This window comes from Megalobrama amblycephala, linkage group LG15 (assembly GCF_018812025.1).
Source record: "Megalobrama amblycephala isolate DHTTF-2021 linkage group LG15, ASM1881202v1, whole genome shotgun sequence".
Lineage (NCBI taxonomy): Eukaryota > Metazoa > Chordata > Actinopteri > Cypriniformes > Xenocyprididae > Megalobrama > Megalobrama amblycephala.
This window is the reverse complement of record NC_063058.1, coordinates 118,686-142,968: the sequence shown is the minus strand read 5'-3', so window position 1 is coordinate 142,968 and position 24,283 is coordinate 118,686. Positions and strand designations below refer to the sequence as shown.

The following is a 24,283-nucleotide window of genomic DNA, read 5'->3' as shown; positions in this document are numbered from 1 at the left end:
GCTATATTTTCGTGCACTAATTTTGTACTTAATATACTAAAATTCTTCTTTAGTACTTCTTAAGATATCTAAGTGTACTCAACTGTGCAATTTTGAGACACCATGAAATATGAACTAAAATGTGCTTTTAATATACTATCTCTGTACTTAAAAACTATATTTAGCTACAACTTGTAGTACACTATGGGTTCAAATGTACTATAGTGGTAGTGGAAACTAAATACAGTAAACTTCCTGCTATCACTTCTATTGAACTGTCGAGATCATATGTTCCTGTTGAACTTGATGGTAATTCCATTAGGAGAGGTGCATGTATTATGTGATGCCTCTGAACAAACTTATGGGTCAGTAGCCTACCTGAGGAGCACTCTACTCCTGAACAATGGCACTATGTTGACACGAACAGCAATCCAGCTGATGACATCACCAGAGTAAGAGCCTTACTGATCTAGCCAAGCTTAACCATTGGAGTCAAGGACCTTCTTTCCTTTATTCTGACCAAGATCAGTGGTCAAGTCTCCCTGACAGGATTGAGGACTCAGTTGATGCTGCAGAGCTAAGAAAGCCTTTGTTCAGTGGCCTCACTAATGCTGAAGAGAACCCTTTGACTTTAAATGTTCAGCAATATAAATCATGTAATGAGCTCACTCTTTCAGCTTCTCACTCAGATTCAGCTTCTTTTGCAATAGGCCCAAAGAAAGGATTTTGAAAGGAGTGGGAGTAGTCAACTATATAACATTTTATCTGAGTTTGATCTCCTCAAGACTGATAAGAGATGGGGACTACTTTTCAAATGTCAAACCACTAGGTGTGTTCATGTAGAACTGCTGACTAGTGTTGATGCTGACAGTTTCTTGATGGCACTACGTCACTTTGTAGCTCGTCGAGGACAACCTTATGAAGTGATCAGCGATCAAGGAACTCATTTTCATGGGGGTGAAAGTGAGCTGAACATTCTAGTGTGCATGCTTTGGATCCTGCTTCTCCCAAATTGCTAAATTTTGCTCAATTTGCTGACACACAGGTCATCTACAGACAAACATGAACATTGTGACTGTCTGACTGTACTTTATCCATTATATGTTCGGTCCCACTTTATATTAAGTGGCCTTAACTACTATGTACTTTCATCAAAAAATAAGTACAATGTATTTACTGGGTTCATACTGAATTGTAAAACACTTTTGCTGCTATTAAGGTGGTAAGGATAGGGGAAGCTTTGGTGGTATGGGTAGGTTTAAGGGTAGGGGTAAGGTGTAATACAATACAATACAATACAATGTTTATTTATATAGCACATTTAAAACAACCGAAGTCGACCAAAGTGCTGCACAGAGTATGCAAAACAGAACAGTCAACAGGATTACAAATAATAAGACAATATATAGAATAAACACTGTAAAATGGATGTGGTGCATTAAAATATACGATCATTGCACAGCAAGTCAGGAGATGCTTGAAAGCCAGGGAGAAGTAATAAGTTTTAAGAGAAGACTTAAAAATAGACAGAGTTGAAGCAGCTCGAATTTGAGTTGGGAGACTATTCCACAACTTGGGGCCAATAACAGAGAAAGCACGATCACCTCTGTTTTTGAGACGTGCTCTGGGAACTCGCAATAAGCCAGAATCAGCTGATCTTAGTAAGGGATGGGTCAACAGTGTAATTATAAATGTAATTACAGAAATTAATTACAGATGTAATTACATGCTGGTATTTTTAAAATATAAGTACAATGTAAAAACATGTATGTACACAATAAGTGCACTGTATCAAATGATTAATTTAAATGTAAGTACATAGTAGTTAAGGCCACTTAATATAAAGTGGGACCATATGTTTTTAAATACCTCAGGATCTGCAGCTGACAGTTTGGACTCTTCAGTCCATCAGAAATGAAGCTGACACCAGAGTCCTGTAGGTCATTGTTACTCAGATCCAGCTCTCTCAGGACAGAGTTTGACGATTGTAGAACTGAAGACACAATTTCACAATGCTGAGCAGTGAGATTACAGCAAACAAGTCTGAAAGAGAGCAGAACAAACACACATCAATAGTCAAGATCATCTACAAACACACATAGTCAGATCAGCTAAAGAAACACATGAACATTGTGACCGTCTGACTGTAAATGATTTCTAATATGTTTTTAAATACCTCAGGATCTGCAGCTGACAGTTTGGACTCTTCAGTCCATCAGAAATTAAGTTGACACCAGAGTCCTGTAGGTCATTGTTACTCAGATCCAGCTCTCTCAGGACAGAGTTTGAGGATTGTAGAACTGAAGACACAATTTCACAATGCTGATCTGAGAGATTACTGCCAGAAAATCTGGAAGAGATGAAATATTAAAACAAATAAATAAAACAATAAAGACATGTACAGTGGGTTTCCAGTTTTCTGCCCTCAGGATGACATGATCTGAACACTGAATCACAATACAATGATCTCCTGAGAGTGTGATAATCTGATCACTTTATCATTCAGATTAATATCTGAAATCAGATGGGTTTTTTCAGCTAATGAATATTTTAAATTTAGCAAAATCTAGCAAAGTTTTCGGAGGGTATAAAATATAAAAGTTTTGACAGACTCTCCAGACAGCTATGCATTTATTGCAGTTTTACTTTTTTTTTACTGGATTAAATCCTTATTGCTAAATTGTAAATTTGATAAATATTTTTAGTTTCCCACTATTTGGTGGTTCAGTTGTATTAGCTTAAGTCAATGGTGTTCACAGACACAGTAACTTGCTTGGTTTTATTAATTTTATTCAACATCACAGCCATTCAAGGTGACATGCTTGATAAGTAGTTTAAGCTTTACAGTGATGAAGAGATTGAACAACACTTCTGTGATTTATCAATAAAACAGCTTAGAAACTGAAAAGTTCTATCATATATTTCTTAGTAAATAAAACACACAGCTTTACTATCAGTAGAGAGATGCTGCCAGGTAGAAATAAAATCACTCTCTCACTAATGTATTCATATAATAATCTGAAGCCATTAAACCCCCAGTGCATGTTGGGAATGAAACTGCTTAAAGCTGCTGTCTGTAACTTTTTTTGGTAAAAAATGATCCAAAAATGAATTATTGAGCAAAGCCATAAACAATCACTGTTCAAAACTCTCTCCTTACCTTAGCTTGATTCACAACGGTCAGCTTGTAATAATGTTTTATGATCTGATTGATACTGGTAGGAATTCATGGGAAATATGAGTATGCTGAGGTTTGTCTTTGTGTCATTACGTCACGTCAGTAAACAGAAAGGAGTCCTGGCTAGTAGGCTATATGGTGGATACTCCTGTAGCGCATCATTTGTAGCCTCTTCTTACAGCAGCTGGAATGGATTAAACTTGGGATGGAGGCTTGAAAACCAGAAAGTTCAAAACCACAATCATCACTGACAACTGTGGTAAAAAGTAAAAGACTTCAGACTGCAGAGAGCCAGTAAAAACGGGAAAGCGACTGGGCTTGAAAGATGGCATGACTAAAGGCAGATGGCTATTTTTCTGCTGGACAGGTGAAGACATTTCAATTGTTCACTGGGTAATAAGGTTACTGTAGCACACGTTTTCACTTAATCCATAGTTATGAAGAACGATAATACTAACTACATACACAGTCACACAAAGTACTTTATTAATAGATACTTGTATACTATTTGCTCTTTACAGGTGGAATGTAAACCTGAGTAAACGGCGCTACTTTAATGATTATTTCTAAGTTTACTGAGCGATGTAAACTGCTGTCATCCACATCACATCATTGCTCTAACCGACGTTACCTGAAGAATCCTTTCAGCGTAGCAGATATTCGCAAGCATCTGGAGCCAACTTATGTAAGTAAAGCAAAACATTTCTGTTTTTTTAATTATTGTTTTTGTAAGGATATCTTATTGAAGAAAATGTAGGGCAACATGTGTTGGTGCTTTTTGTTAAGCAAATGTGATTTTATTCCTACATTCATGTAATAAACTAGCAGTAGCTTTATCTATGATTAGTAAACCTTTTCAATCTTTCTTTACTTGCAGGCTGAACTGGATGCTTCTGAAGAGTGAGCTTCAACACTTCAGGTAATTCGGTTGAGTTGAAATGCTAGTTGCGTGATGTTTCCTCAGATAACTGGACACAGACTTGACTTTCTCTTTTCTACATCCACTGTTGGTTATACACTTGTGTGTTTTTGGTTTTCTAGGTATGCACAAAGTTACACTATCACTGAAAACAGCATGCGTCAAGATTTCAGAGACTCTGTGTGACATTTTAAATGTTTATGATCTACAGGTGAGTTGAAATGTGTCAACACTACCTCCATCACTGTCTTCACTGTATATACTAGGGTGACCAAACGTCCTGTTTTCCCAGGACATGTCCTGGCCGTCCTGGTTGTTGACTGGTGTTATACGAGATTTTCGGTTTCTGAGGTTTTTGGTTTCCGAAGGCGGAGCATACATTAATATATGAGTTTCGCAGACATGCGCAATTGCACATGCATCTGAGAATATTAGTTCAGATTGTATCTCAAGACATTAGTGGATTATTCCATAAAGGTAACTATATTCTCAGCGTCGCGGCTGACTTATGGCTAAGCTACAGTTGTTTACTTCTAGGTAACAGTTTATAATGTTTTCATTAATGCACAATTTGTGAAGTCGTCTGTAACTGAATAACAGATACTTCGTGTAACAGCAGAGCACCTTCAGCTATCGTCTACACTGAGTTCAGCTCGTTGTGCTCTTCCTTTGTACCTCGTGCAATGTAACAACTGACAGGCCTATATAAATTTCTTTATAACTTTCATGCTTATTTGTTAAGCAACAAAAAACTGCTGGGAGCTCTACAGCAAAATATAGATGGGCAAACAAGGAGGATGAGGAAGAAAAACAGGATGAAGAGGAAAACTAAAGATATAGATATTAGTTTTTGTAAGTTTGTGAGAGCTATTTTTGCTAATATAGCAGAGGTACTTTTTTAGTCATTTATTATTTATTTATTTTTCTAATACAGAAGAGACATTATTTCTATCATTATTTCATTCGTTATTTTTGAAACATGTCATAATAAAACATGTTGAGTAACCTCTGAGAAGCCTATCTGAATTTGTGTCTTTGGTTATAGATAGTATTTTGAAATATAACAATTTTCTATCCATACAGAGGCATACCTTAAATGTACTGAAATTATAAGGTATCTTTGAGTAAACTTCGAGAATCATTTGAGTATCTCAATGCCGGGCCAAGTGTCCTGGTTTTCGGTAATCAAAATATGGTCACCCTAGTATATACAATAAAGTTGGCTTGCTTGTTTAACATGTTAATGTTTGCTTGACTTTGAAGGATGTGCATGATGTCAACATGAAACACACCGTAGCCCTCTGTGCTCCTCAGTGTACCTGTGAGGAAGAGGACCCACAATTCTTCAAGAAATGTAAGTATTCAATGCATTAACAGAATTGCTAGTATCGGTGAATGTAACTGTCTACTTTTAGTCTACTGAGTGAAACTTACAGTTGGACCCTCTATGCTTATTTCAGGAGGCGTTGGGAGAGCCAGACATCACTGATTCTGTCATTGTGGTCAACGAAACGAAAGCACAAGTCCTTCAAGCACTGCAGTTGTGATAGAAGATGATCTTCAGTTTTAGCATGTTCAGAAGCACTTGTTCACACAGTCACAGGACTAATCTTCAAAAAAATCTTCAATTGTACAGCTGAAGGTTTTTATTTTATTTTTTAGGTTTTGTTGTTGTTGTTTGTCTTTTGAGTTAGTTTTTTTATGTAATGAAGTCCTGCAGAGGTGCCTGATCCTGTTCCTGGAGATCTTCCTGCCTGCAGAGTTCAGCTAAGATATTCAGCTCATTATTTTGCTAAGTACAAAATGTGTCAAACAGCAAAACTTTTTCCATTTACCAATGTGTTTAAAACATTTTTTTATGTTTGTCTATAATTATTACATTTTACAGTCTGTGTATAAGTAAATACTGGTGTATAATTTTCAAAATGTGGTAAATATTATTTTATTTACAATACTTGTATAACAACTGCTGTTATTTGATGTAATATAGTTTTGTAATTGTTTTGTAAATAAAATCTTTTCATGCCAACCAGATCAAGTAAGTTCTTTACAAATGGACATATAATTGCTTTTTTTATAATAATGTGATGTTTGTATAAATTTAAGTAATGTTATTTATGTATTATAATTTATAGAATTTAAATGTAAGTAAGTGTTTTGGCTGGGTATCAAATTTAAATGAAAAATGTATGAACAGCATGGTAGATATATACACGGGGCTGGGCTGTTTCTGGCGCGCTGTGCGCATTTGCGACGGCCCGCTTGATTGCGGCAGTGTCGGCATGGTAACGGCTGCCGCGTCTGGCCCGATTTACTCAGCCTGGAATCGGACAGTGAGTACACAACCATCCGGCCAGATCGCTGCAGACAGAAACGGGCCGAGGGTAAGTCTCCGGTAGACCAGAATCTAACAGGAACTGGCCCGAGTGTATTTTGCTATCTGGGTTACTTCTTCAGATTACATTTTCTGGAGAAACTTCTTATTATTGGACACATACAAGACGCTACTCCTCAAAACATTAGATTCATCCGCTGAGGAGCCGTGCCGAAGCACAACCCACGTAAAGATGATAATTCCACTAATCACTGCAATTGCAGGTTTCAAACAGAGATGGCGACAGAGAGGCGAAACTTATGGACTGTAGCTTTAAGCTCTTTTAAGTGCTTGTTTAAAAGTCCCAAAATTATATTAACATTTACCATTTATTTCACTATTAATCATCATCTATGAACTGTCCAAATAATAAATTAATTAAATTAAAAACGAAATACATCTTTTTCTGCCTAGTTCTCCTATAGGCACACACCGGCCCCGACTATTCTAGACCATAGGGCTGCACAATTAATAAAGTTTGAAATCATGATTACAATTACGGATGCCACAATTATGTCATCGTTGAAAGGAGCAATTACAAAAAAAGTCCACTTACATCATTCTGTGTGCGTAAGATAACTTAAGTTAGATAACATCAGATAACATTTTTATTTTAGTTTTAATATAACAATAACATGGTTCCCTTTCGATACTTCACTCGTACTGTGTATGGGGAAAGGTCTCCTTTTTCCCCGTTACTGAAGCCTTTTTCAATAACGCAGTGTAACTGCATCGTCATTGGTTCACTCATAGACAAGTTGTTGAACCAATGACGGCACCGCATAACTGCGCGGCCTATGGCGACAGAGCGCGCGAATATTCCCGCCGAAATGGGCGGGGTTTAGGGCTATATAAGTGGGCGTTTCGCCATAGGATTTCAGTTCTCTCTCCTTCAACGACGACTTCACATCTCTCCTCGCTGATCTCTGGCTGAAGCCTTCGCCGCCTGGAAGAAGCTTTTCTGGAAAGAAGCTCTCGCCGCCGTCGAAGAGGCTCCCGCAGCGGACTGCTGAGCTCGCCAACGAAGAAGCGCCGGCGCCCTCGTCGACTGCCGCCTCGAGCCGCCCGCTTCCCGCTTCCGGCCGCCTGCCAGCACGTCTCCTGCCGCCATCCGGCGCGCCTAAAAGAGCGATTTTCCCGCGGTTTATTGCCGCTCTAAAAGAGCTTTCCAACAGCGGTTTTCACCGCTCTAGCGGCCCTCGCCACTCTAAAAGAGCTGCCCGAAATGCCGCGCCACTCGTTTGGCACATGCAGAACCCCGCATGACGACGACAAGCACGGTGAGTGCGTCGGCTGCCTGGGCAGACCCCATGCAGAGGCCGCGCTCACCGGGACCTCGTGTTCTCACTGTGAGAACATGAGTCTCACCTCTCTGCGCTCACGGATCGCCTTCTTCGGTGAAGGCGATCCTGCCGCTCGCGCCCTCCCATCTTCTTCCTCCGCGAGCCGGCTAGGAAGAGACAGCGGGGCAGAGCGACCCAGCGCACGGAGTTGGATGACGTCACGCCGGCTTCCCCGCATACCTCACCCTCTCCCCCGAGAGAGCAGTCCCCCGTCCTGTTCTCCCGCCCTGAGCTGCGTCCCTCGGCAGATGCGAGCGACCTCATCTCTTTTGGCGGTTCTGAGGACGAGCCGATTGATGACTCCATGTCTCTCACGGCCTCTGAAAGTGAAAGGTTGGGCCGGTGATTCTGACCCCACCCGCCTTCCCTCGCTGGAGCCCATTGACTGCAAGCCGGGTATGGATGCCGAGCTCTTCCGCATCCTCTCGAAAAGCAGTAGAGGTTTTGGACCTCGAATGGGCTCCGCCAGAGGAGCCATCACAGGAGCAGGCTCGACGAGTGGTTCCTGCCGGGTTCCCCGCCAGGCCCCTCGCCAACGCGCCGCCCCGTTTTTCCCAGAGGTTCACGAACGAGCTGACGAAGTCGTGGCGCACCCCGTATTCTGCCCGCCTACGAACTACACATTATTCAGCTCTCACCTCTGTGGATGGCTCTGAAGAGAAGGGTTACGAGCATCTACCGCCCCTGGACGAAGCAGTGGCGGCTCACCTCTGTCCCCCCGCGGCTGTGGATTGGAAAACTAAGAGGGCCCTTCCATCCAAGCCCTGCAGGACCACTTCTGCCCTGGCTGGCAGAGCCTACACGTCCGCGGGCCAGGCTGCCTCAACGCTGCACACCATGGCGAATTCTCCAGGTGTTTCAAGCGAAGCTCCTCCGTTCTCTGGACGAGTCCGGCGTCGATGCACCTGTCCTTCCGTGACCTCCACAGCACCACTGACTTAGCCCTGCGTGCCACAAAGGCCACAGCTCAGGCCATTGGATGATCCATGGCCAGCCTGGTCGTGCTTGAGCGCCATTTGTGGCTCAACCTGACCGAGATTAAGGAGATTGGACAAGACGGCCTTTTTGGATGCCCCGGTCTCTCCCTCTGGTCTCTTCGGGCCAGCAGTAGAGGGCTTTACAGGAGCGTTTCACTGCAGCACAAAAGTCGTCCCAGACTATGCAACACTTCCTGCCTAAACACTCTAGCTCTACGTCTGCTTCCAGCCGCCCCAAGTCTGCGCCGGCTCAGCAGAACAAACCTGCCCCCTCTACCTCTCAGGCAGCACCACCCAAGGAACAGCGCCATTGTAAGCGCTCCTCCTTCCCGAGGCAACGTCAGGGACCCCGGCCTAAAATTACGCTGGACCCGACGCCTCCTAAGCCTTCCTGATTTTTCAGAAAGCAAGAGGATGGGGCAAAGTCTCGCCACGGCCGGACCACCCCAAAAGCTCTTTCGTTCCACCCCCCCTCCGCCTCGTTCAGCTCCGGGTGTGGGAGATATCCTTTCATCCTGAATGACTTTATTATGTCACATGAATTGGACTTTCTCTTTTTATCTGAAACCTGGCTAAAGGTAGGAGATTCATCACCACTGTCTGAACTCCTGCCTGAGGGATATGTCTGTTTTAATTCACCTCGCTTGTCGGGTCGTGGAGGAGGACTAATGACTATTTACAAAAAAACTTTTAAATGCCAGCTACTCTCGGCTGTACTACCGCAGAGTTTTGAATTACAACTGTTTGAAATTGCAGCTACAAATCCTATTACAGTTGCTTTAGTGTATAGGCCTCCGAAGCCAAATAGAGCCTTTGTTCAGGAATTCCGCGATCTTTTAAGTGAAATGTACACAAAATACGATCGTTTTCTATTATTGGGTGATTTTAATGTTCATATTTGCTGTCGCAACGATCTGCTTTCAAGTGAATTTATCAATTTGATTGAGTCATTTGATTTACTGCAATGGGTAAAAAGCCCCACTCACAAATTAGGCCACATGTTGGATCTGATTTTAACCCATAATGTAAAAGTTGATGATGTAGATGTCTGTGATATTCATTTTTCTGATCATATGCCAATTCTTTTTAATACTTCTTTTGCCATTCAACCTATTTATTCAGAAAACCCCTTGTGTTGGTCAAGGAAATTAAGTGGCATTTCCAATGTTGAATTCTCAGCACTGTTTACATCAAAATGTATCACAGCCATGTTGGAATCACCTCTCCATCATTTAAATGTCGATGACCATTGGATTTTATTAAAATCAACTTATGAGGAAACTATAGACAGCATTGCCCCACTAAGACCGATAAGACATAAAAGAAAGTTGAATCCTTGGCTAAATGATAATACTCGAGTCCTAAGAAGACAATGCAGGCAAGCGGAGAGAAGATGGAAAAAGAGTAAATTACAAGTTCATTACGAAATTCTTAGAAACTCTCTATTCAGTTATCAAAGGGCAGTAAAAAATGCAAAAAATACTTATTTCTCTAACATCATAAAGGCAAACTCTAATAATTCTAAGCTTTTATTTTCTATTATAAACTCAGTAACTCAACCTCTGAGTAAGAGGTATCAAGAGTGCCCGGATATTTCATGTGAGGACTTCTTAAATTTCTTTAGCCAAAAGATTGCTGATCAACGAGCGCAGATTCCTGAGACCAATCTCTCAATTGAGCTTTGTTTCAAAAATTTTAGAAAAAGTTGTACTGCAACAGCTACTCTCATTTTTAAACGAAAATTCTATAGGAGAAGGGTTTCAATCAGGGTTTAAAACAGCCCACAGCACTGAGACGGCACTATTGAAGGTGTTAAATGATATCTTCTTGACCTTAGATGAAGGAGATGATGTTGTTTTGGTGTTACTCGATTTGAGTGCAGCTTTCGACATGATAGACCATAACATCCTCATCTCCCGTCTTGAACATTCAGTGGGTCTAAAGGGCACAGTTCTGAAATGGTTCCAGTCTTATTTGAATGACAGATGCTTTGCGGTTAACTACAATAATAATATCTCAGGTAATAAACATCTTCCCTGGGGGGTCCCGCAAGGTTCTATCCTTTCCCCTATTCTCTTTTCGTTATATCTGCTCCCCCTGGGCAGTATTTTTAGAAAATATGGAGTTTCATTCCATCTCTACGCCGACGATACGCAAATGTACATACCAATTAGACATTCCACAAATTCAGTTGAGTCAATCCTAGAATGTTTAAAGGACATAAAAATTGGATGGCTAAAAATTTTTTAATGCTGAACGAGGAAAAGACCGAGGTGATAGTTTTTAACCACTTAAAGAACCCGACAAGAAATGTATTAGATTCGAGCCCACTGGCGCCATATTCGAAAACAGGAGTAAAAGACTTAGGTTTTTTAATTGACAATAACCTAAAATTAGATAAGCAAATTAATTCAGTGGTACAGACTTGTTTTTATAACTTGCGTCTTTTAACCAAAGTAAAACCGTTCCTTACAAACTCTGACCTCGAAAGAGTAATTCATACCGTTATCTTATCACGCTTAGATTTTTGCAATTCCCTGTATTCTGGCATTACCGCCACATCTTTGTCCCGGCTACAATCGGTACAAAATGCTGCAGCAAGGTTATTAAAGAAGGTGAAGAAATATGAATCTATTACCCCTGTGTTGGTTTCCTTAAATTGGTTGCCGGTCTGTTTCAGAATCAAATATAAAATTTTATTGTTCGTATTCAAATCCTTAACTAACCAGGCACCGTTATACCTGACAAACCTTTTAAACCCTTATAATCCTCCCAGAACACTACGATCAGAGAATCAAAACTTACTTGTAGTGCCTAGAACAAGGTGCCTATTTAAAGGCGATCGGGCTTTCGCTGTAATAGGGCCAAGACTCTGGAACGACCTACCCCTGTCGATCAGGTCCGCCAAATCTTTAGCAATTTTTAAGAAATTGTTGAAAGCACACCTAATGGAGGTAGCATATAATGACTAGATGTTTTTTTTTTTTTTTTTTGCTTTGACGTGGTGTTTTATGTTGTCGATATATGTTTTTATTTTACTATGTAAAGCACTTTGGCGCAACTTCGGTTGCTTTTTAAATTGTGCTATATAAATAAACAGAAACAGAAACAGACACAGATATGTTCAGTGTTGTGCTAACTGGGCCCAGTGCTGCGTCCATGCAAAACGCCATTCTTATGGCGAACACTATGAATATTTTACCTTCTCTAAGAAAGAGCGAAGTCCCTCTTCCACTCTCTCCGGTGTACGGGCCCCCGACTAGCGGCCCATCATCCGATACCATTCAGCCCCTTGTCACACGGGCCGAGGCCTGGCGGGCCATCCCCGGAGTGTCAAGTTGGGTTCTGGGAACCATAAGTCGAGGCTACTCGCTTCAGTTCACCCGAAGCCCCCCGCGCTTCAGCTGGGTGCTTCAGACTTCAGTCGACACGGACGACGCTCATGTCCTTCGAGCCGAAGTCACCTCTCTTCTGAGGAAAGGAGCTATAGAAATAGTCTCCCCCTCAGAGAGCAACTCGGGGTCCTACAGCCGTTATTTTCTAGTTCCCAAAAAAGATGGCGGTCTCAGACCCATCTTAGATCTCAGGCTCTTGAACCTCTCCCTCATGAGACGGAAGTTCAAGATGCTAACGCTGAAGCAGATCCTCGCGCTGGTTTGCCCCGGGGACTGGTTCTGCTCGCTGGACCTGAAAGATGCATACTTTCACATCCAGATAGCCCCCCATCTCAGGCAATTCTTGAGATTTGCAGTCGAGGGTGTGACTTACCAATATACGGTCCTTCCATTCGGGCTGTCCCTAGCTCCTCGCACTTTTACCAAGTGCATGAACGCGGCGCTTTCCCCACTGAGACAGATTGGAATCCGGGTTCTCAATTACCTCGACGACTGGCTCATCCTAGCCCAGTCACGAGCCGAGCTGGAGCATCACAGATCCGTGTTACTCAGCCACTTGGAGTGCCTGGGTCTCAGGGTCAACTTTGCCAAGAGCTCACTGCTCCCCAGCCAGCGTATAACGTTCCTGGGTGCGGTTTTTCGACTCAGTCCGTATGACGGCTGTGTCTCTCCAGAGCGCGCTCTGGTCATTCAGCAGCTTGCGGCATCAGTCAGGAACAGAGCCTATTTCCCTCTGAAGTTCTTCCAGAGGATGCTAGGGCTGATGGCTTCCGCCTCCCGGTTCTGCAGCTCGGCCTTCTTCGGATGCGGCCTCTGCAGTACTGGTTGAAGTTCCGGGTCCCTCCTCACGCCTGGCGGCATGGCCGCCTGCGTCTCAGGGTCAATCAGGCCTGTTTGGCAGCTCTGAAACCCTGAATGAACCCTGTATGGTTCAGCCAAGGGGTACCCCTACAGGCTCTCAACAGATGCGTCCAACACAGGTTGGGGCGCTCTTTGCGAGGGCAGACCGGCCTTCGGCTCGTGGTTTCAACAAGGAATGCCATCTGCACATCAACTGCCTCGAGATGTTGGCAGTGATTCAAGCCCTTCATGCGTTCCAGGCACACCTGACGGGACGCCGCGTCTTAGTCCAGCCAGACAGCATGACGGTTGGTCATACATAAATCACCAGGGCGGCCTTTCGTCCAGCCGCTTATGCGCTCTGGCGAAGCGTCTTCTGGAATGGGCATCACTGAGGTTTCAGTCGCTCAGGGCGACTCACATACCCGGCAGAATAAACTTGGGAGCAGACATGCTATCTCGGAACAATGTCCCTCAGACGAGTGGATGCTCCACCCCCAGACGGTTCTCATGATCTGGGAGTTCTTCGGGAAGCAGAGGTAGACCTCTTCGCTTCAGAAGGCAACTCTCACTGCCCAATTTATTTCTCGAAGGAGGAAGATGCGTTGGCCCATGTCTGGCCCAGCACCCTCCTTTACGCTTTTCCCCCGATCGCTCTGATCCCACAGGTCATCAGACGAATCAGGAAGACAAGCACAGAGTCCTCCTGGTGGCCCCGCTCTGGAGGAGCCAAGTTTGGTCCTCAGAGCTGTTCAGGCTTTCTACAAAAGCTCCGTGGCCGATCCCCCTGAGACGGGACCTCCTCTCTTAGGCGAACAGGACGATTTGGCATCCCCAGCCAGAACTCTGGGCTCTGCACCTATGGTCCCTCGACGGGAGCCTGCTAACCTCCCCGGGACGTGCTGAATACCATTTCTCAGGCGAGAGCTCCGTCCACGAGACGCCTCTACGCCCAGAAATGGTCGGTCTTTGTTGGCTGGTGTTCTACACGCAACATAGACCCAGTTTAGTGTGACGGATCTCCGATACTGTCTTTTCTCCAGGAGCGTTTGGATCTGGGTCGCACCCCTTCAACGCTCAAAGTTTACGTAGCAGCCATTGCAGCGTTTCACGCTCCTATTGCTGGCCAGTCAGTGGGACGAAACAACCTTATGGTGCGTTTCTTGAGAGGTTCTAGGCGATTAAATCCTCCTCGTCCTCTCACTGTTCCCACCTGGGACCTCTCTTTGGTCCTCAAGCTCTTAAAGGGCCTCCCTTTGAGCCACTGCATTCAGCTGACCTCAGACCCCTGATGCTCAAAACTGCTCTGCTTCATGGCACGGCGCGGTTGAATTCGTTCCCCATACGCAGTACGAGTGAAGTATCGAAAGGGAACGTACTCGGTTACTAACGTAACCTCGGTTCCCTGAGAAACGGAACGAGTACTGCGTTACATGCCATGCCACGAGGCTGCGGCTTCAGTGTCGTCGCTTCAGTCGAATGACCTGAAATCCTATGGCGAAACGCCCGCTTATATAGCCCTAAAAAAGATGGCGGTCTCAGACCCATCTTAGATCTCAGGCTCTTGAACCTCTCCCTCATGAGACGGAAGTTCAAGATGCTAACGCTGAAGCAGATCCTCGCGCTGGTTTGCCCCGGGGACTGGTTCTGCTCGCTGGACCTGAAAGATGCATACTTTCACATCCAGATAGCCCCCCATCTCAGGCAATTCTTGAGATTTGCAGTCGAGGGTGTGACTTACCAATATACGGTCCTTCCATTCGGCTGTCCCTAGCTCCTCGCACTTTTACCAAGTGCATGAACGCGGCGCTTTCCCCACTGAGACAGATTGGAATCCGGGTTCTCAATTACCTCGACGACTGGCTCATCCTAGCCCAGTCACGAGCCGAGCTGGAGCATCACAGATCCGTGTTACTCAGCCACTTGGAGTGCCTGGGTCTCAGGGTCAACTTTGCCAAGAGCTCACTGCTCCCCAGCCAGCGTATAACGTTCCTGGGTGCGGTTTTCGACTCAGTCCGTATGACGGCTGTAGTCTCTCCAGAGCGCGCTCTGGTCATTCAGCAGCTTGCGGCATCAGTCAGGAACAGAGCCTATTTCCCTCTGAAGTTCTTCCAGAGGATGCTAGGGCTGATGGCTTCCGCCTCCCCGGTTCTGCAGCTCGGCCTTCTTCGGATGCGGCCTCTGCAGTACTGGTTGAAGTTCCGGGTCCCTCCTCACGCCTGGCGGCATGGCCGCCTGCGTCTCAGGGTCAATCAGGCCTGTTTGGCAGCTCTGAAACCCTGAATGAACCCTGTATGGTTCAGCCAAGGGGTACCCCTACAGGCTCTCAACAGATGCGTCCAACACAGGTTGGGGCGCTCTTTGCGAGGGCAGACCGGCCTTCGGCTCGTGGTTTCACAAGGAATGCCATCTGCACATCAACTGCCTCGAGATGTTGGCAGTGATTCAAGCCCTTCATGCGTTCCAGGCACACCTGACGGGACGCCGCGTCTTAGTCCAGCCAGACAGCATGACGGTTGGGTCATACATAAATCACCAGGGCGGCCTTTCGTCCAGCCGCTTATGCGCTCTGGCGAAGCGTCTTCTGGAATGGGCATCACTGAGGTTTCAGTCGCTCAGGGCGACTCACATACCCGGCAGAATAAACTTGGGAGCAGACATGCTATCTCGGAACAATGTCCCCTCAGACGAGTGGATGCTCCACCCCCAGACGGTTCTCATGATCTGGGAGTTCTTCGGGAAGGCAGAGGTAGACCTCTTCGCTTCAGAAGGCAACTCTCACTGCCCAATTTATTTCTCGAAGGAGGAAGATGCGTTGGCCCATGTCTGGCCCAGCACCCTCCTTTACGCTTTTCCCCCGATCGCTCTGATCCCACAGGTCATCAGACGAATCAGGGAAGACAAGCACAGAGTCCTCCTGGTGGCCCCGCTCTGGAGGAGCCAAGTTTGGTCCTCAGAGCTGTTCAGGCTTTCTACAAAAGCTCCGTGGCCGATCCCCCTGAGACGGGACCTCCTCTCTTAGGCGAACAGGACGATTTGGCATCCCCAGCCAGAACTCTGGGCTCTACACCTATGGTCCCTCGACGGGAGCCTGCTAACCTCCCCGGGGACGTGCTGAATACCATTTCTCAGGCGAGAGCTCCGTCCACGAGACGCCTCTACGCCCAGAAATGGTCGGTCTTTGTTGGCTGGTGTTCTACACGCAACATAGACCCAGTTTAGTGTGACGGATCTCCGATACTGTCTTTTCTCCAGGAGCGTTTGGATCTGGGTCGCACCCCTTCAACGCTCAAAGTTTACGTAGCAGCCATTGCAGCGTTTCACGCTCCTATTGCTGGCCAGTCAGTGGGACGAAACAACCTTATGGTGCGTTTCTTGAGAGGTTCTAGGCGATTAAATCCTCCTCGTCCTCTCACTGTTCCCACCTGGGACCTCTCTTTGGTCCTCAGCTCTTAAAGGGCCTCCCTTTGAGCCACTGCATTCAGCTGACCTCAGACCCCTGATGCTCAAAACTGCTCTGCTACTTGCACAAGTCAAGTCAAGTCAAATTTATTTATATAGCGCTTTTACAATTGGTAATTGTTTCAAAGCAGCATTACATATTAGAAGCACAGAAAAAAAGGGAAGTGGTTAAAAATAATCTGTACAAACAAGCGTGGTAATATGTAACATATACAAGCATCGGTTAAGCGAGTTGGCGACTTGCAGGCCCTCTCCGTGAGCCCAGCATGCCTTGAGTTCGGGCCCAACAACTCCAAAGTCATTATGAAACCTAGGCATGGCTACGTCCCTAAGGTGCTCTCGACTCCATTCGGAGCACAGGTCATTTTCCTCTCAGTGCTTCCTCCCTCGTTGGACGAGCGAGAGCTGGAATTACTCTGCCCTGTCAGGGCATTAAGGACCTACGTTGATCGATCACAGCCTTTTCGGCAATCTGATCAGCTCTTTATCTGCTTTGGTGGCCGCACCAAAGGGTCATTGGTCTCAAAGCAACGTCTTTCGCATTGGATAGTCGACGCTATTGCTCTTTGTTGCTCCTCTATGGGCCTTGACTGCCCCATAGGAGTTAGAGCCCACTCTACTAGAGGAATGGCTTCCTCTTGGGCCTGGTCTAGTGGAGTTTCGATTAAAGACATCTGTGAGGCGGCCAGCTGGTCCTCGCCGTCCACTTTCGTCAGATTTTATCATTTGGACGTCCCGACCTTACAAGCTCAGGTCCTCTCGGTATGATGCAGCGGCCTCTATCGAGCTCCGCTTCATGCCACTCTGGGAGTTAACTCCCCTTTTGGTAGTGTAACGAGGGTTTGACGGCTCCGGCCTTCTCACTTGTCCTCTGGTTCCCTCACGGTGCCCAAGACAAGCCCAGTCGTTCCCTGCCATGGCACGGCGCGGTTGAATTCGTTCCCCATACGCAGTACGAGTGAAGTATCGAAAGGGAACGTACTCGGTTACTAACGTAACCTCGGTTCCCTGAGAAACGGAACGAGTACTGCGTTACATGCCATGCCACGAGGCTGCGGCTTCAGTGTCGTCGCTTCAGTCGAATGACCTGAAATCCTATGGCGAAACGCCCGCTTATATAGCCCTAAACCCCGCCCATGTCGGCGGGAATATTTGTGTGCTCTGTCGCCATAGGCCGCGCAGCTATGCCGCGCCGTCATTGGTACAACAACTTGTCTATGAGTGAACTAATGACGATGCAGTTACACTGCGTTATTGAAAAAGTCTTCAGTAACGGGGAAAAAGGAGACCTTTCCCCATACGCAGTACTCGTTCCGTATCTCAGGGAACCAAGGTTACGTTAGTAACCGAGTACGATAATTATATTTTTATTTATTTAAAGCAACTAAACAATGTATATTTGACATGTGAGACTTAATGGAAAAGCAATAAAAGTTTTTCAGAAAGAGTGTTTTCAGCTTGTTTGTCTTGATATAACAATAAGGCATGCAGTCGCTTCAATAAAACATCATTCAGTGTAAATTGTGAACATTGTAATTAATAACCCCAATTACAATTTCAAGGGAATAATCAACAATTATGATTTTTGTCATAATCATGCAGCCCTACTAAACCACGACACAAACATGAAAAATTCTGATAACCTGCGATTCTAATGTAAATCATTTGCTGTTTTGTTTGTATAATTACTCCAGTGAACTAGCTGTTGTTGTGTTTGTGTGTTAATTCTTGTTGTGGGCTTTACTTCTTTCTTTTGACTGAGTTATTCCTAAAACTCAGTGAGATTCACATCACAGTTTAGAGTTCTCTAGAATGAGTGGCCAATTAGTGCTTATTCCTGGGTTTACCATCATTACAAAGTTGCTTGTCACTCAAAAAGAGTATTTGATGGAAGCAAGCTGCCAAAACGACTCTTTTCTACTTCCTCCTGATCACTTCTGGAAGCAGAACAGCAGCGGTGAGCAATGAGGAGACGAGGACAGACGCAATGACATCAGCCAATCAAAACAGAGAGACGCAATGACATCAGCCAATCAAAACGGAGAGACGCATTGACATCAGCCAATCAAAACAGAGAGACGCAATGACGTCAGCCAATCAAAACAGAGAGACGCAATGATGTCAGCCAGTCAAAACAGAGAGACGCAATGGCGTCAGCCAATCAAAACAGAGAGACGCAATGATGTCAGCAAGTCAAAACAGACGTCATTTATCATAAACCGAGCGTTTCTGACAGACGGTTACAATGAGGGTGGAGATATTCATGTTTTGAATGTGTGACTTTTGTGCAAAAAGAAAAATTCAGGAGAAAAATTATATAAAGTCTTGTTTTCTGAAAAAAAAAGTAAAAATTGCCAAAGGCCAAGAAAAATAATCTTGTTGTCCCTTTAAATTAAGATTATTTTTCTCATCTCATTGGCAGATATTTTTATGTGTGACTAATTCATGTTCGTGTGTGACCTGTTGAAATGTAAATAAAATCTTTTATTTTGACATTAATGTAGTCTCAATGCTGACAGAGTAAAAATGTGTTAGAAAACTAGACCTTCATCACTCATAATATTCCCATTCACAGTAATCCACCTTCTCTATCGTTTCATTTATTTTATGGCATAATCACACCTCTTTAAATATATAATAATGTCAAACACTGGCTAGTGCTGTACAGTAAAAAGTAAGACACTTCAAGCACAGCCGTCACTGTAATAGTTCACTGTAACAGTCGTCAAATAGCTGAACATTAAGCATTTATGATGAATAATTACTGAAGATTAAATGTCATAATGATATATTATTATTGCTATTAATATCAGCAGTAATTTATGTCATTTTATCTTCATTCACAAGTGAAAATGTCTCAATTCCAGCTTTACAGATCAATGGTGTCAACCGTCCCTTTGCGCCACCTGGTGGTGATTTCACCAGCGAGTTTCACACGTGACTGTGTTGTGTTTACCCGCGGCGGTAACAGGCGTTTTAGTGACTATCTGCTGTATTAAAGAGGCGTGTCGTGACCCTTTAAGATCCTGTTATTGAGGAGAAAATCTCTCATTTAGGAACATTTATTTTAAAGCTGTCAGATTTATTATTAAATATGATACTTTAGTTCATGATTAAACACTCACAGAGCTTTTCTGCAGTTGATCACAGCTGGTATCAGTCTTCTTCTCCCCTCATCTGATGTGTTGTATTTCATGGGGTTCAACTCATCCAGCGGCTCCTCTGACATCTGGATCATGTAGGAGATTGTTGAGCAGTGAGACGGAGAGAGTTTCTCCTCTGAGTGTTTGTCTGATTTCAGAAACTCCTGAATCTCTCTGGACAGAGACTGATCTTTGACTTCCAGCAGACAGAGGAACAGATTGATGGATCTTTCAGTGGAGAGAAATTCATCTTTAACTCTATTTTTACTATCTTCACCTTTGATCTTCTGTTGAATGTACTGTGTGATTCCTCTGATGCTCTCTGAGCTGTTCTCAGTGTGTGTCAGTAGATCCTGTAAGAGTCTCTGATTGGACTCCAGTGAGACGCCCAGCAGGAACCGCAGGAACAGATCCAGCTGTCCATTCCTACTCCTGAGGGCATCATCTACTGCTGATGTTAGTAGATCATCCAGAGAGTCTTTATCAGATCTGTACAATCTGAACTCATCCAGTGGTTTCTTGTTCTTGATCACATGTGAATAAAACAGATAGAAAGCAGCGAGAAACTCCTGAAAGCTCAGATGAATGAATCTGTAGACTTTCCTCTGATGAATCACAGATTCCTCCTTAAAGATCTCAGTGCAAATCCCAGAATACACTGAGGCGTCAGTGACGTCTATGCCGCTCTCTCTCAGGTCCTCCTCATAGAACATCACATTGCCCTTCATCAGCTGTTTGAAAGCCACTTCAGCAAGTTTCACAATCACTTCTCTGTTGGACAGCAGGAGTTTCTCTGGATCTCTCTCTTCATACTTCTGATTCCTCATGTTGATCTGAATCAGCAGGAAGTGGATGTACATTTCAGTCAGAGTTTGAGGGATTGCTGCACTCAGATCTTCTTTCAGGAGCTTCTGAAGCACAGTGGATGAGATCCAGCAGAAGACGGGTATGTGGCACATGATGTGGAGGCTTCTTGCTCTTCTGATGTGTGAGATGATTCTGCTGGCTTGATGCTCGTCACTGATTCTCTTCCTGAAATATTCCTCCTTCTGAGGCTCATTGAATCCCTGAATCTCTGTCAGACGGTTGATGTATTTGGAGGGGATCTGATTGGCTGCTGCTGGTCTGGAGGTGATCCAGATGAGAGCAGAGGGAAGCAGATCTCCTTTCATGAGGTTTGACATCAACACACTCACAGATGAAGTCTCAGTCAGTGAAAATTTCTTTTTGCCTGAAAACCTCAATCTCATTCTGCTTTCATCCAGACCATCAAAGATGAACACAACTTTACACTCCTCATAAATCTTTGAGTCCAGATCTTGAAGTTCAGGATGAAAGTCCAGCAGAAGCCTGTGAAGACTGTACCGATGATCTCGGATCAAGTTCAGCTCTCGAAATGGAAGCACAAACATGAAATCTACATCCTGATTGGCTTTTCCCTCAGCCCAGTCCAGAATGAACTTCTGCACAGAGACGGTTTTTCCGATTCCAGCGATGCCTTTAGTAAGAACAGTCTTGATCTGGTGTTTCTCCTCACGTCCTGGTTCAGGTGAGGCTTTAAAGATGTCATTGCAGTAGATTGGAGTGTCTTGTGAGTGTTGTGTTCTGGCTGTTTTCTCCATCTGGAAAACCTCATGTTGTTCATTCACTCCTTCTCTCTCTCCCTCTATGATGTAGAGCTGTGTGTAGATCCTGTTCAGGAGGGTTTCATTCTCCTGGAGGTTCAGTCCCTCAAATAATCTCTCATACTTGTTCTTCATGCTGGTTTTGAGCTGCTCTTTGACTCTCTGGAGTTCATCATCTACTGCTTGAGGAGAATCCTGGTCTCCAGTCTGATCATCTCTGATTGGAAACAAAATACAAACATAAAAACATCTTCATCAATAAATCATGACAGGAACAGCAACACATTTAAGAGAGAAGTGTCAGTTTAACAGACTTCTGTTATATTACACATATTTACACTAAACTTTAACATATTTTCTGGAATTTAAGTCACATTTTCTCTCATCTGAAATGTGCTGCATCTTATATTTGTCTGTTTTGGACTCTTATGTAGAAGTTTTGGTCTCTTAGATTCCTTTCCTAGTTTTGTCTTCATTACTTGGGCTTTAAAAGACACTTAATATTCAGAAATATTATTGATATGACGCACTGAAACTATCAAATGAGAACAAAACATGAACTGAACTGAACATGCCTGTCTTCTGTAGAGCTGCTTTATAGCTGTAATATTAATATATGATGCTAATGCTTGGGGTTTAAAGGACACCTAATATTCAATAATCAATAAAATATTTAAGTGAAGATTAAATAATATTGAGTAAATCTCTCTCAATAATTTAATTTTTTCACCCGTTGTGACTTACAGTCAGTTGTGATTTAGTTTCTGGAAAATACTGTAACTGTTTCCATGACAACTAAAAATTATGCTTTCTGCTTAGACCTTATTTTCTTATAAATAAATGTCTCAAACTAGTTTCATTACAGCAGGAAACTCACTAAATAATGCTGATAATCACCTGGGGTCAGAGGTCACTAGTCCATCACTAAATTCAGGAGGAACTATGGATCGACGGCTCTTCATAGACACACAACTGGGTTGTGGAGATGTTGCTCTCTGACTCCCCCTGCTGGTGACACAAAGACATAATAATAATAATAATAATAATAATAATTCATACACATATTTATACGTTATATAACTGTCGATGCAAACCGAGCATGGCCGGGCCTCTATCACTATATAACTGTCGATGACGCACCGAACGTGGCCCTGCCTCTAACACTGTAACACTGTAACGCCTCTAACACTGTAATTGTCGATGACGCACCGAGCATAACACTATGTAACCGTCGATGATACACCGAGCGTGGCCCCTCCCCTAACACTATATAACTGTCGATGACGCACCGAGCGTGGCCCCGCCTCTAACACTATATAACTGTCGATGATGCACCGAGCACGGCCCCGCCCCTAACACTATATAACTGTCGATGATGCACCGAGCACGGCCCCGCCCCTAACACTATATAACTGTCGATGACGCACCGAGCGTGGCCCCGCCTCTAACACTATATAACTGTCGATGATGCACCGAGCACGGCCCCGCCCCTAACACTATATAACTGTCGATGATGCACCGAGCACGGCCCCGCCCCTAACACTATATAACTGTCGATGACGCACGGAGCGTGGCCCCGCCTCTAACACTATATAACTGTCGATGATGCACCGAGCACGGCCCCGCCCCTAACACTATATAACTGTCGATGACGCACAGAGCGTGGCCCCACCTCTAACACTATATAACTGTCAACGATGCACCGAGCACGGCCCCGCCCCTAACACTATATAACTGTCGATGACGCACAGAGCGTGGCCCCGCCTCTAACACTATATAACTGTCGATGATGCACCGAGCACGGCCCCACCCCTAACACTATATAACTGTCGATGACGCACCGAGCGTGGCCCCACCCCTAACACTATATAACTGTCGATGACGCACCGAGCATAACACTATATAACTGTCGATGACACACCGAGCACAGCCCCGCCTCTAACACTATATAACTGTCAATGACGCACCGAAAACAGCCCCACCCCTAACACTATATAACTGTTGATGACGCACCAAGCGTGGCCCCGCCCCTAACACTATATAACTGTCGATGACGCACCGAGCGTGGCCCCGCCTCTAACACTATATAACTGTCGATGACGCACCGAGCATAACACTGTATAACTGTCGATGACACACCGAGCGTGGCCCCGCCTCTAACACTATATAACTGTTGATGACACACCAAGCGTGGCCCCGCCCCTAACACTATATAACTGTTGATGTCGCACCGAGCATAACACTATGTAACCGTCGATGTTACACCGAGCACGGCCCCGCCTCTAATACTGTATAACTGTCGATGACGCACCGAGCGTGGCCCCGCCTCTAATACTGTATAACTGTCGATGACGCACCGAGCGTGGCCCCGCCCCTAACACTATATAACTGTCGATGACGCACCGAGCGTGGCCCCGCCCCTAACACTATATAACCGTCGATGATACACCGAGCACAGCCCCGCCCCTAACACTACATAACTGTCGATGGCGCACCGAGCGTGGCCCCGTCCCTAACACTATATAACTGTCGATGACGCACCGAGCATAACACTATATAACTGTGGATGACACACCGAGCGTGGCCCCGCCCCTAACACTATATAACTGTCGATGACACACCAAGCATGGCCCCGCCTCTAACACTATATAACTGTCGATGACACACCGAGCGTGGCACCACCTCTAACACTATATAACTGGGGATGACACACCGAGCATGGCCCCGCCTCTAACACTATATAACTGTCGATGACACACCGAGCGTGGCCCCGCCCCTAACACTATATAACTGTCGATGACGCACCGAGCGTGGCCCCGCCCCTAACACTATAGAACTGTCGATGATACACCAAGCACGGCCCCGCCCCTAACACTATATAACTGTCGATGACACACCGAGCATGGCCCCGCCCCTAACACTATATAACTGTCGATGACACACCGAGCATGGCCCCGCCTCTAACACTATATAACTGTCGATGACACACCGAGCGTGGCCCCGCCCCTAACACTATATAACTGTCGATGACGCACCGAGCGTGGCCCC

At 44.8% G+C, this 24,283-nt stretch overlaps 1 protein-coding gene across 1 annotated transcript in view; it reads right to left on the bottom strand.

Moving 5' to 3' along the window:
• The window catches only part of LOC125246781 (NACHT, LRR and PYD domains-containing protein 3-like), an 82,324-nt gene that overhangs the window by 40,241 nt on the left and 17,800 nt on the right, over positions 1–24,283 (bottom strand). The window contains 4 exon segments of the mRNA XM_048157812.1: positions 1,849–2,022; positions 2,156–2,329; positions 19,593–21,452; positions 22,133–22,243. Of these exon segments, the coding sequence (XP_048013769.1) occupies positions 1,849–2,022; positions 2,156–2,329; positions 19,593–21,452; positions 22,133–22,243 (2,319 nt within the window).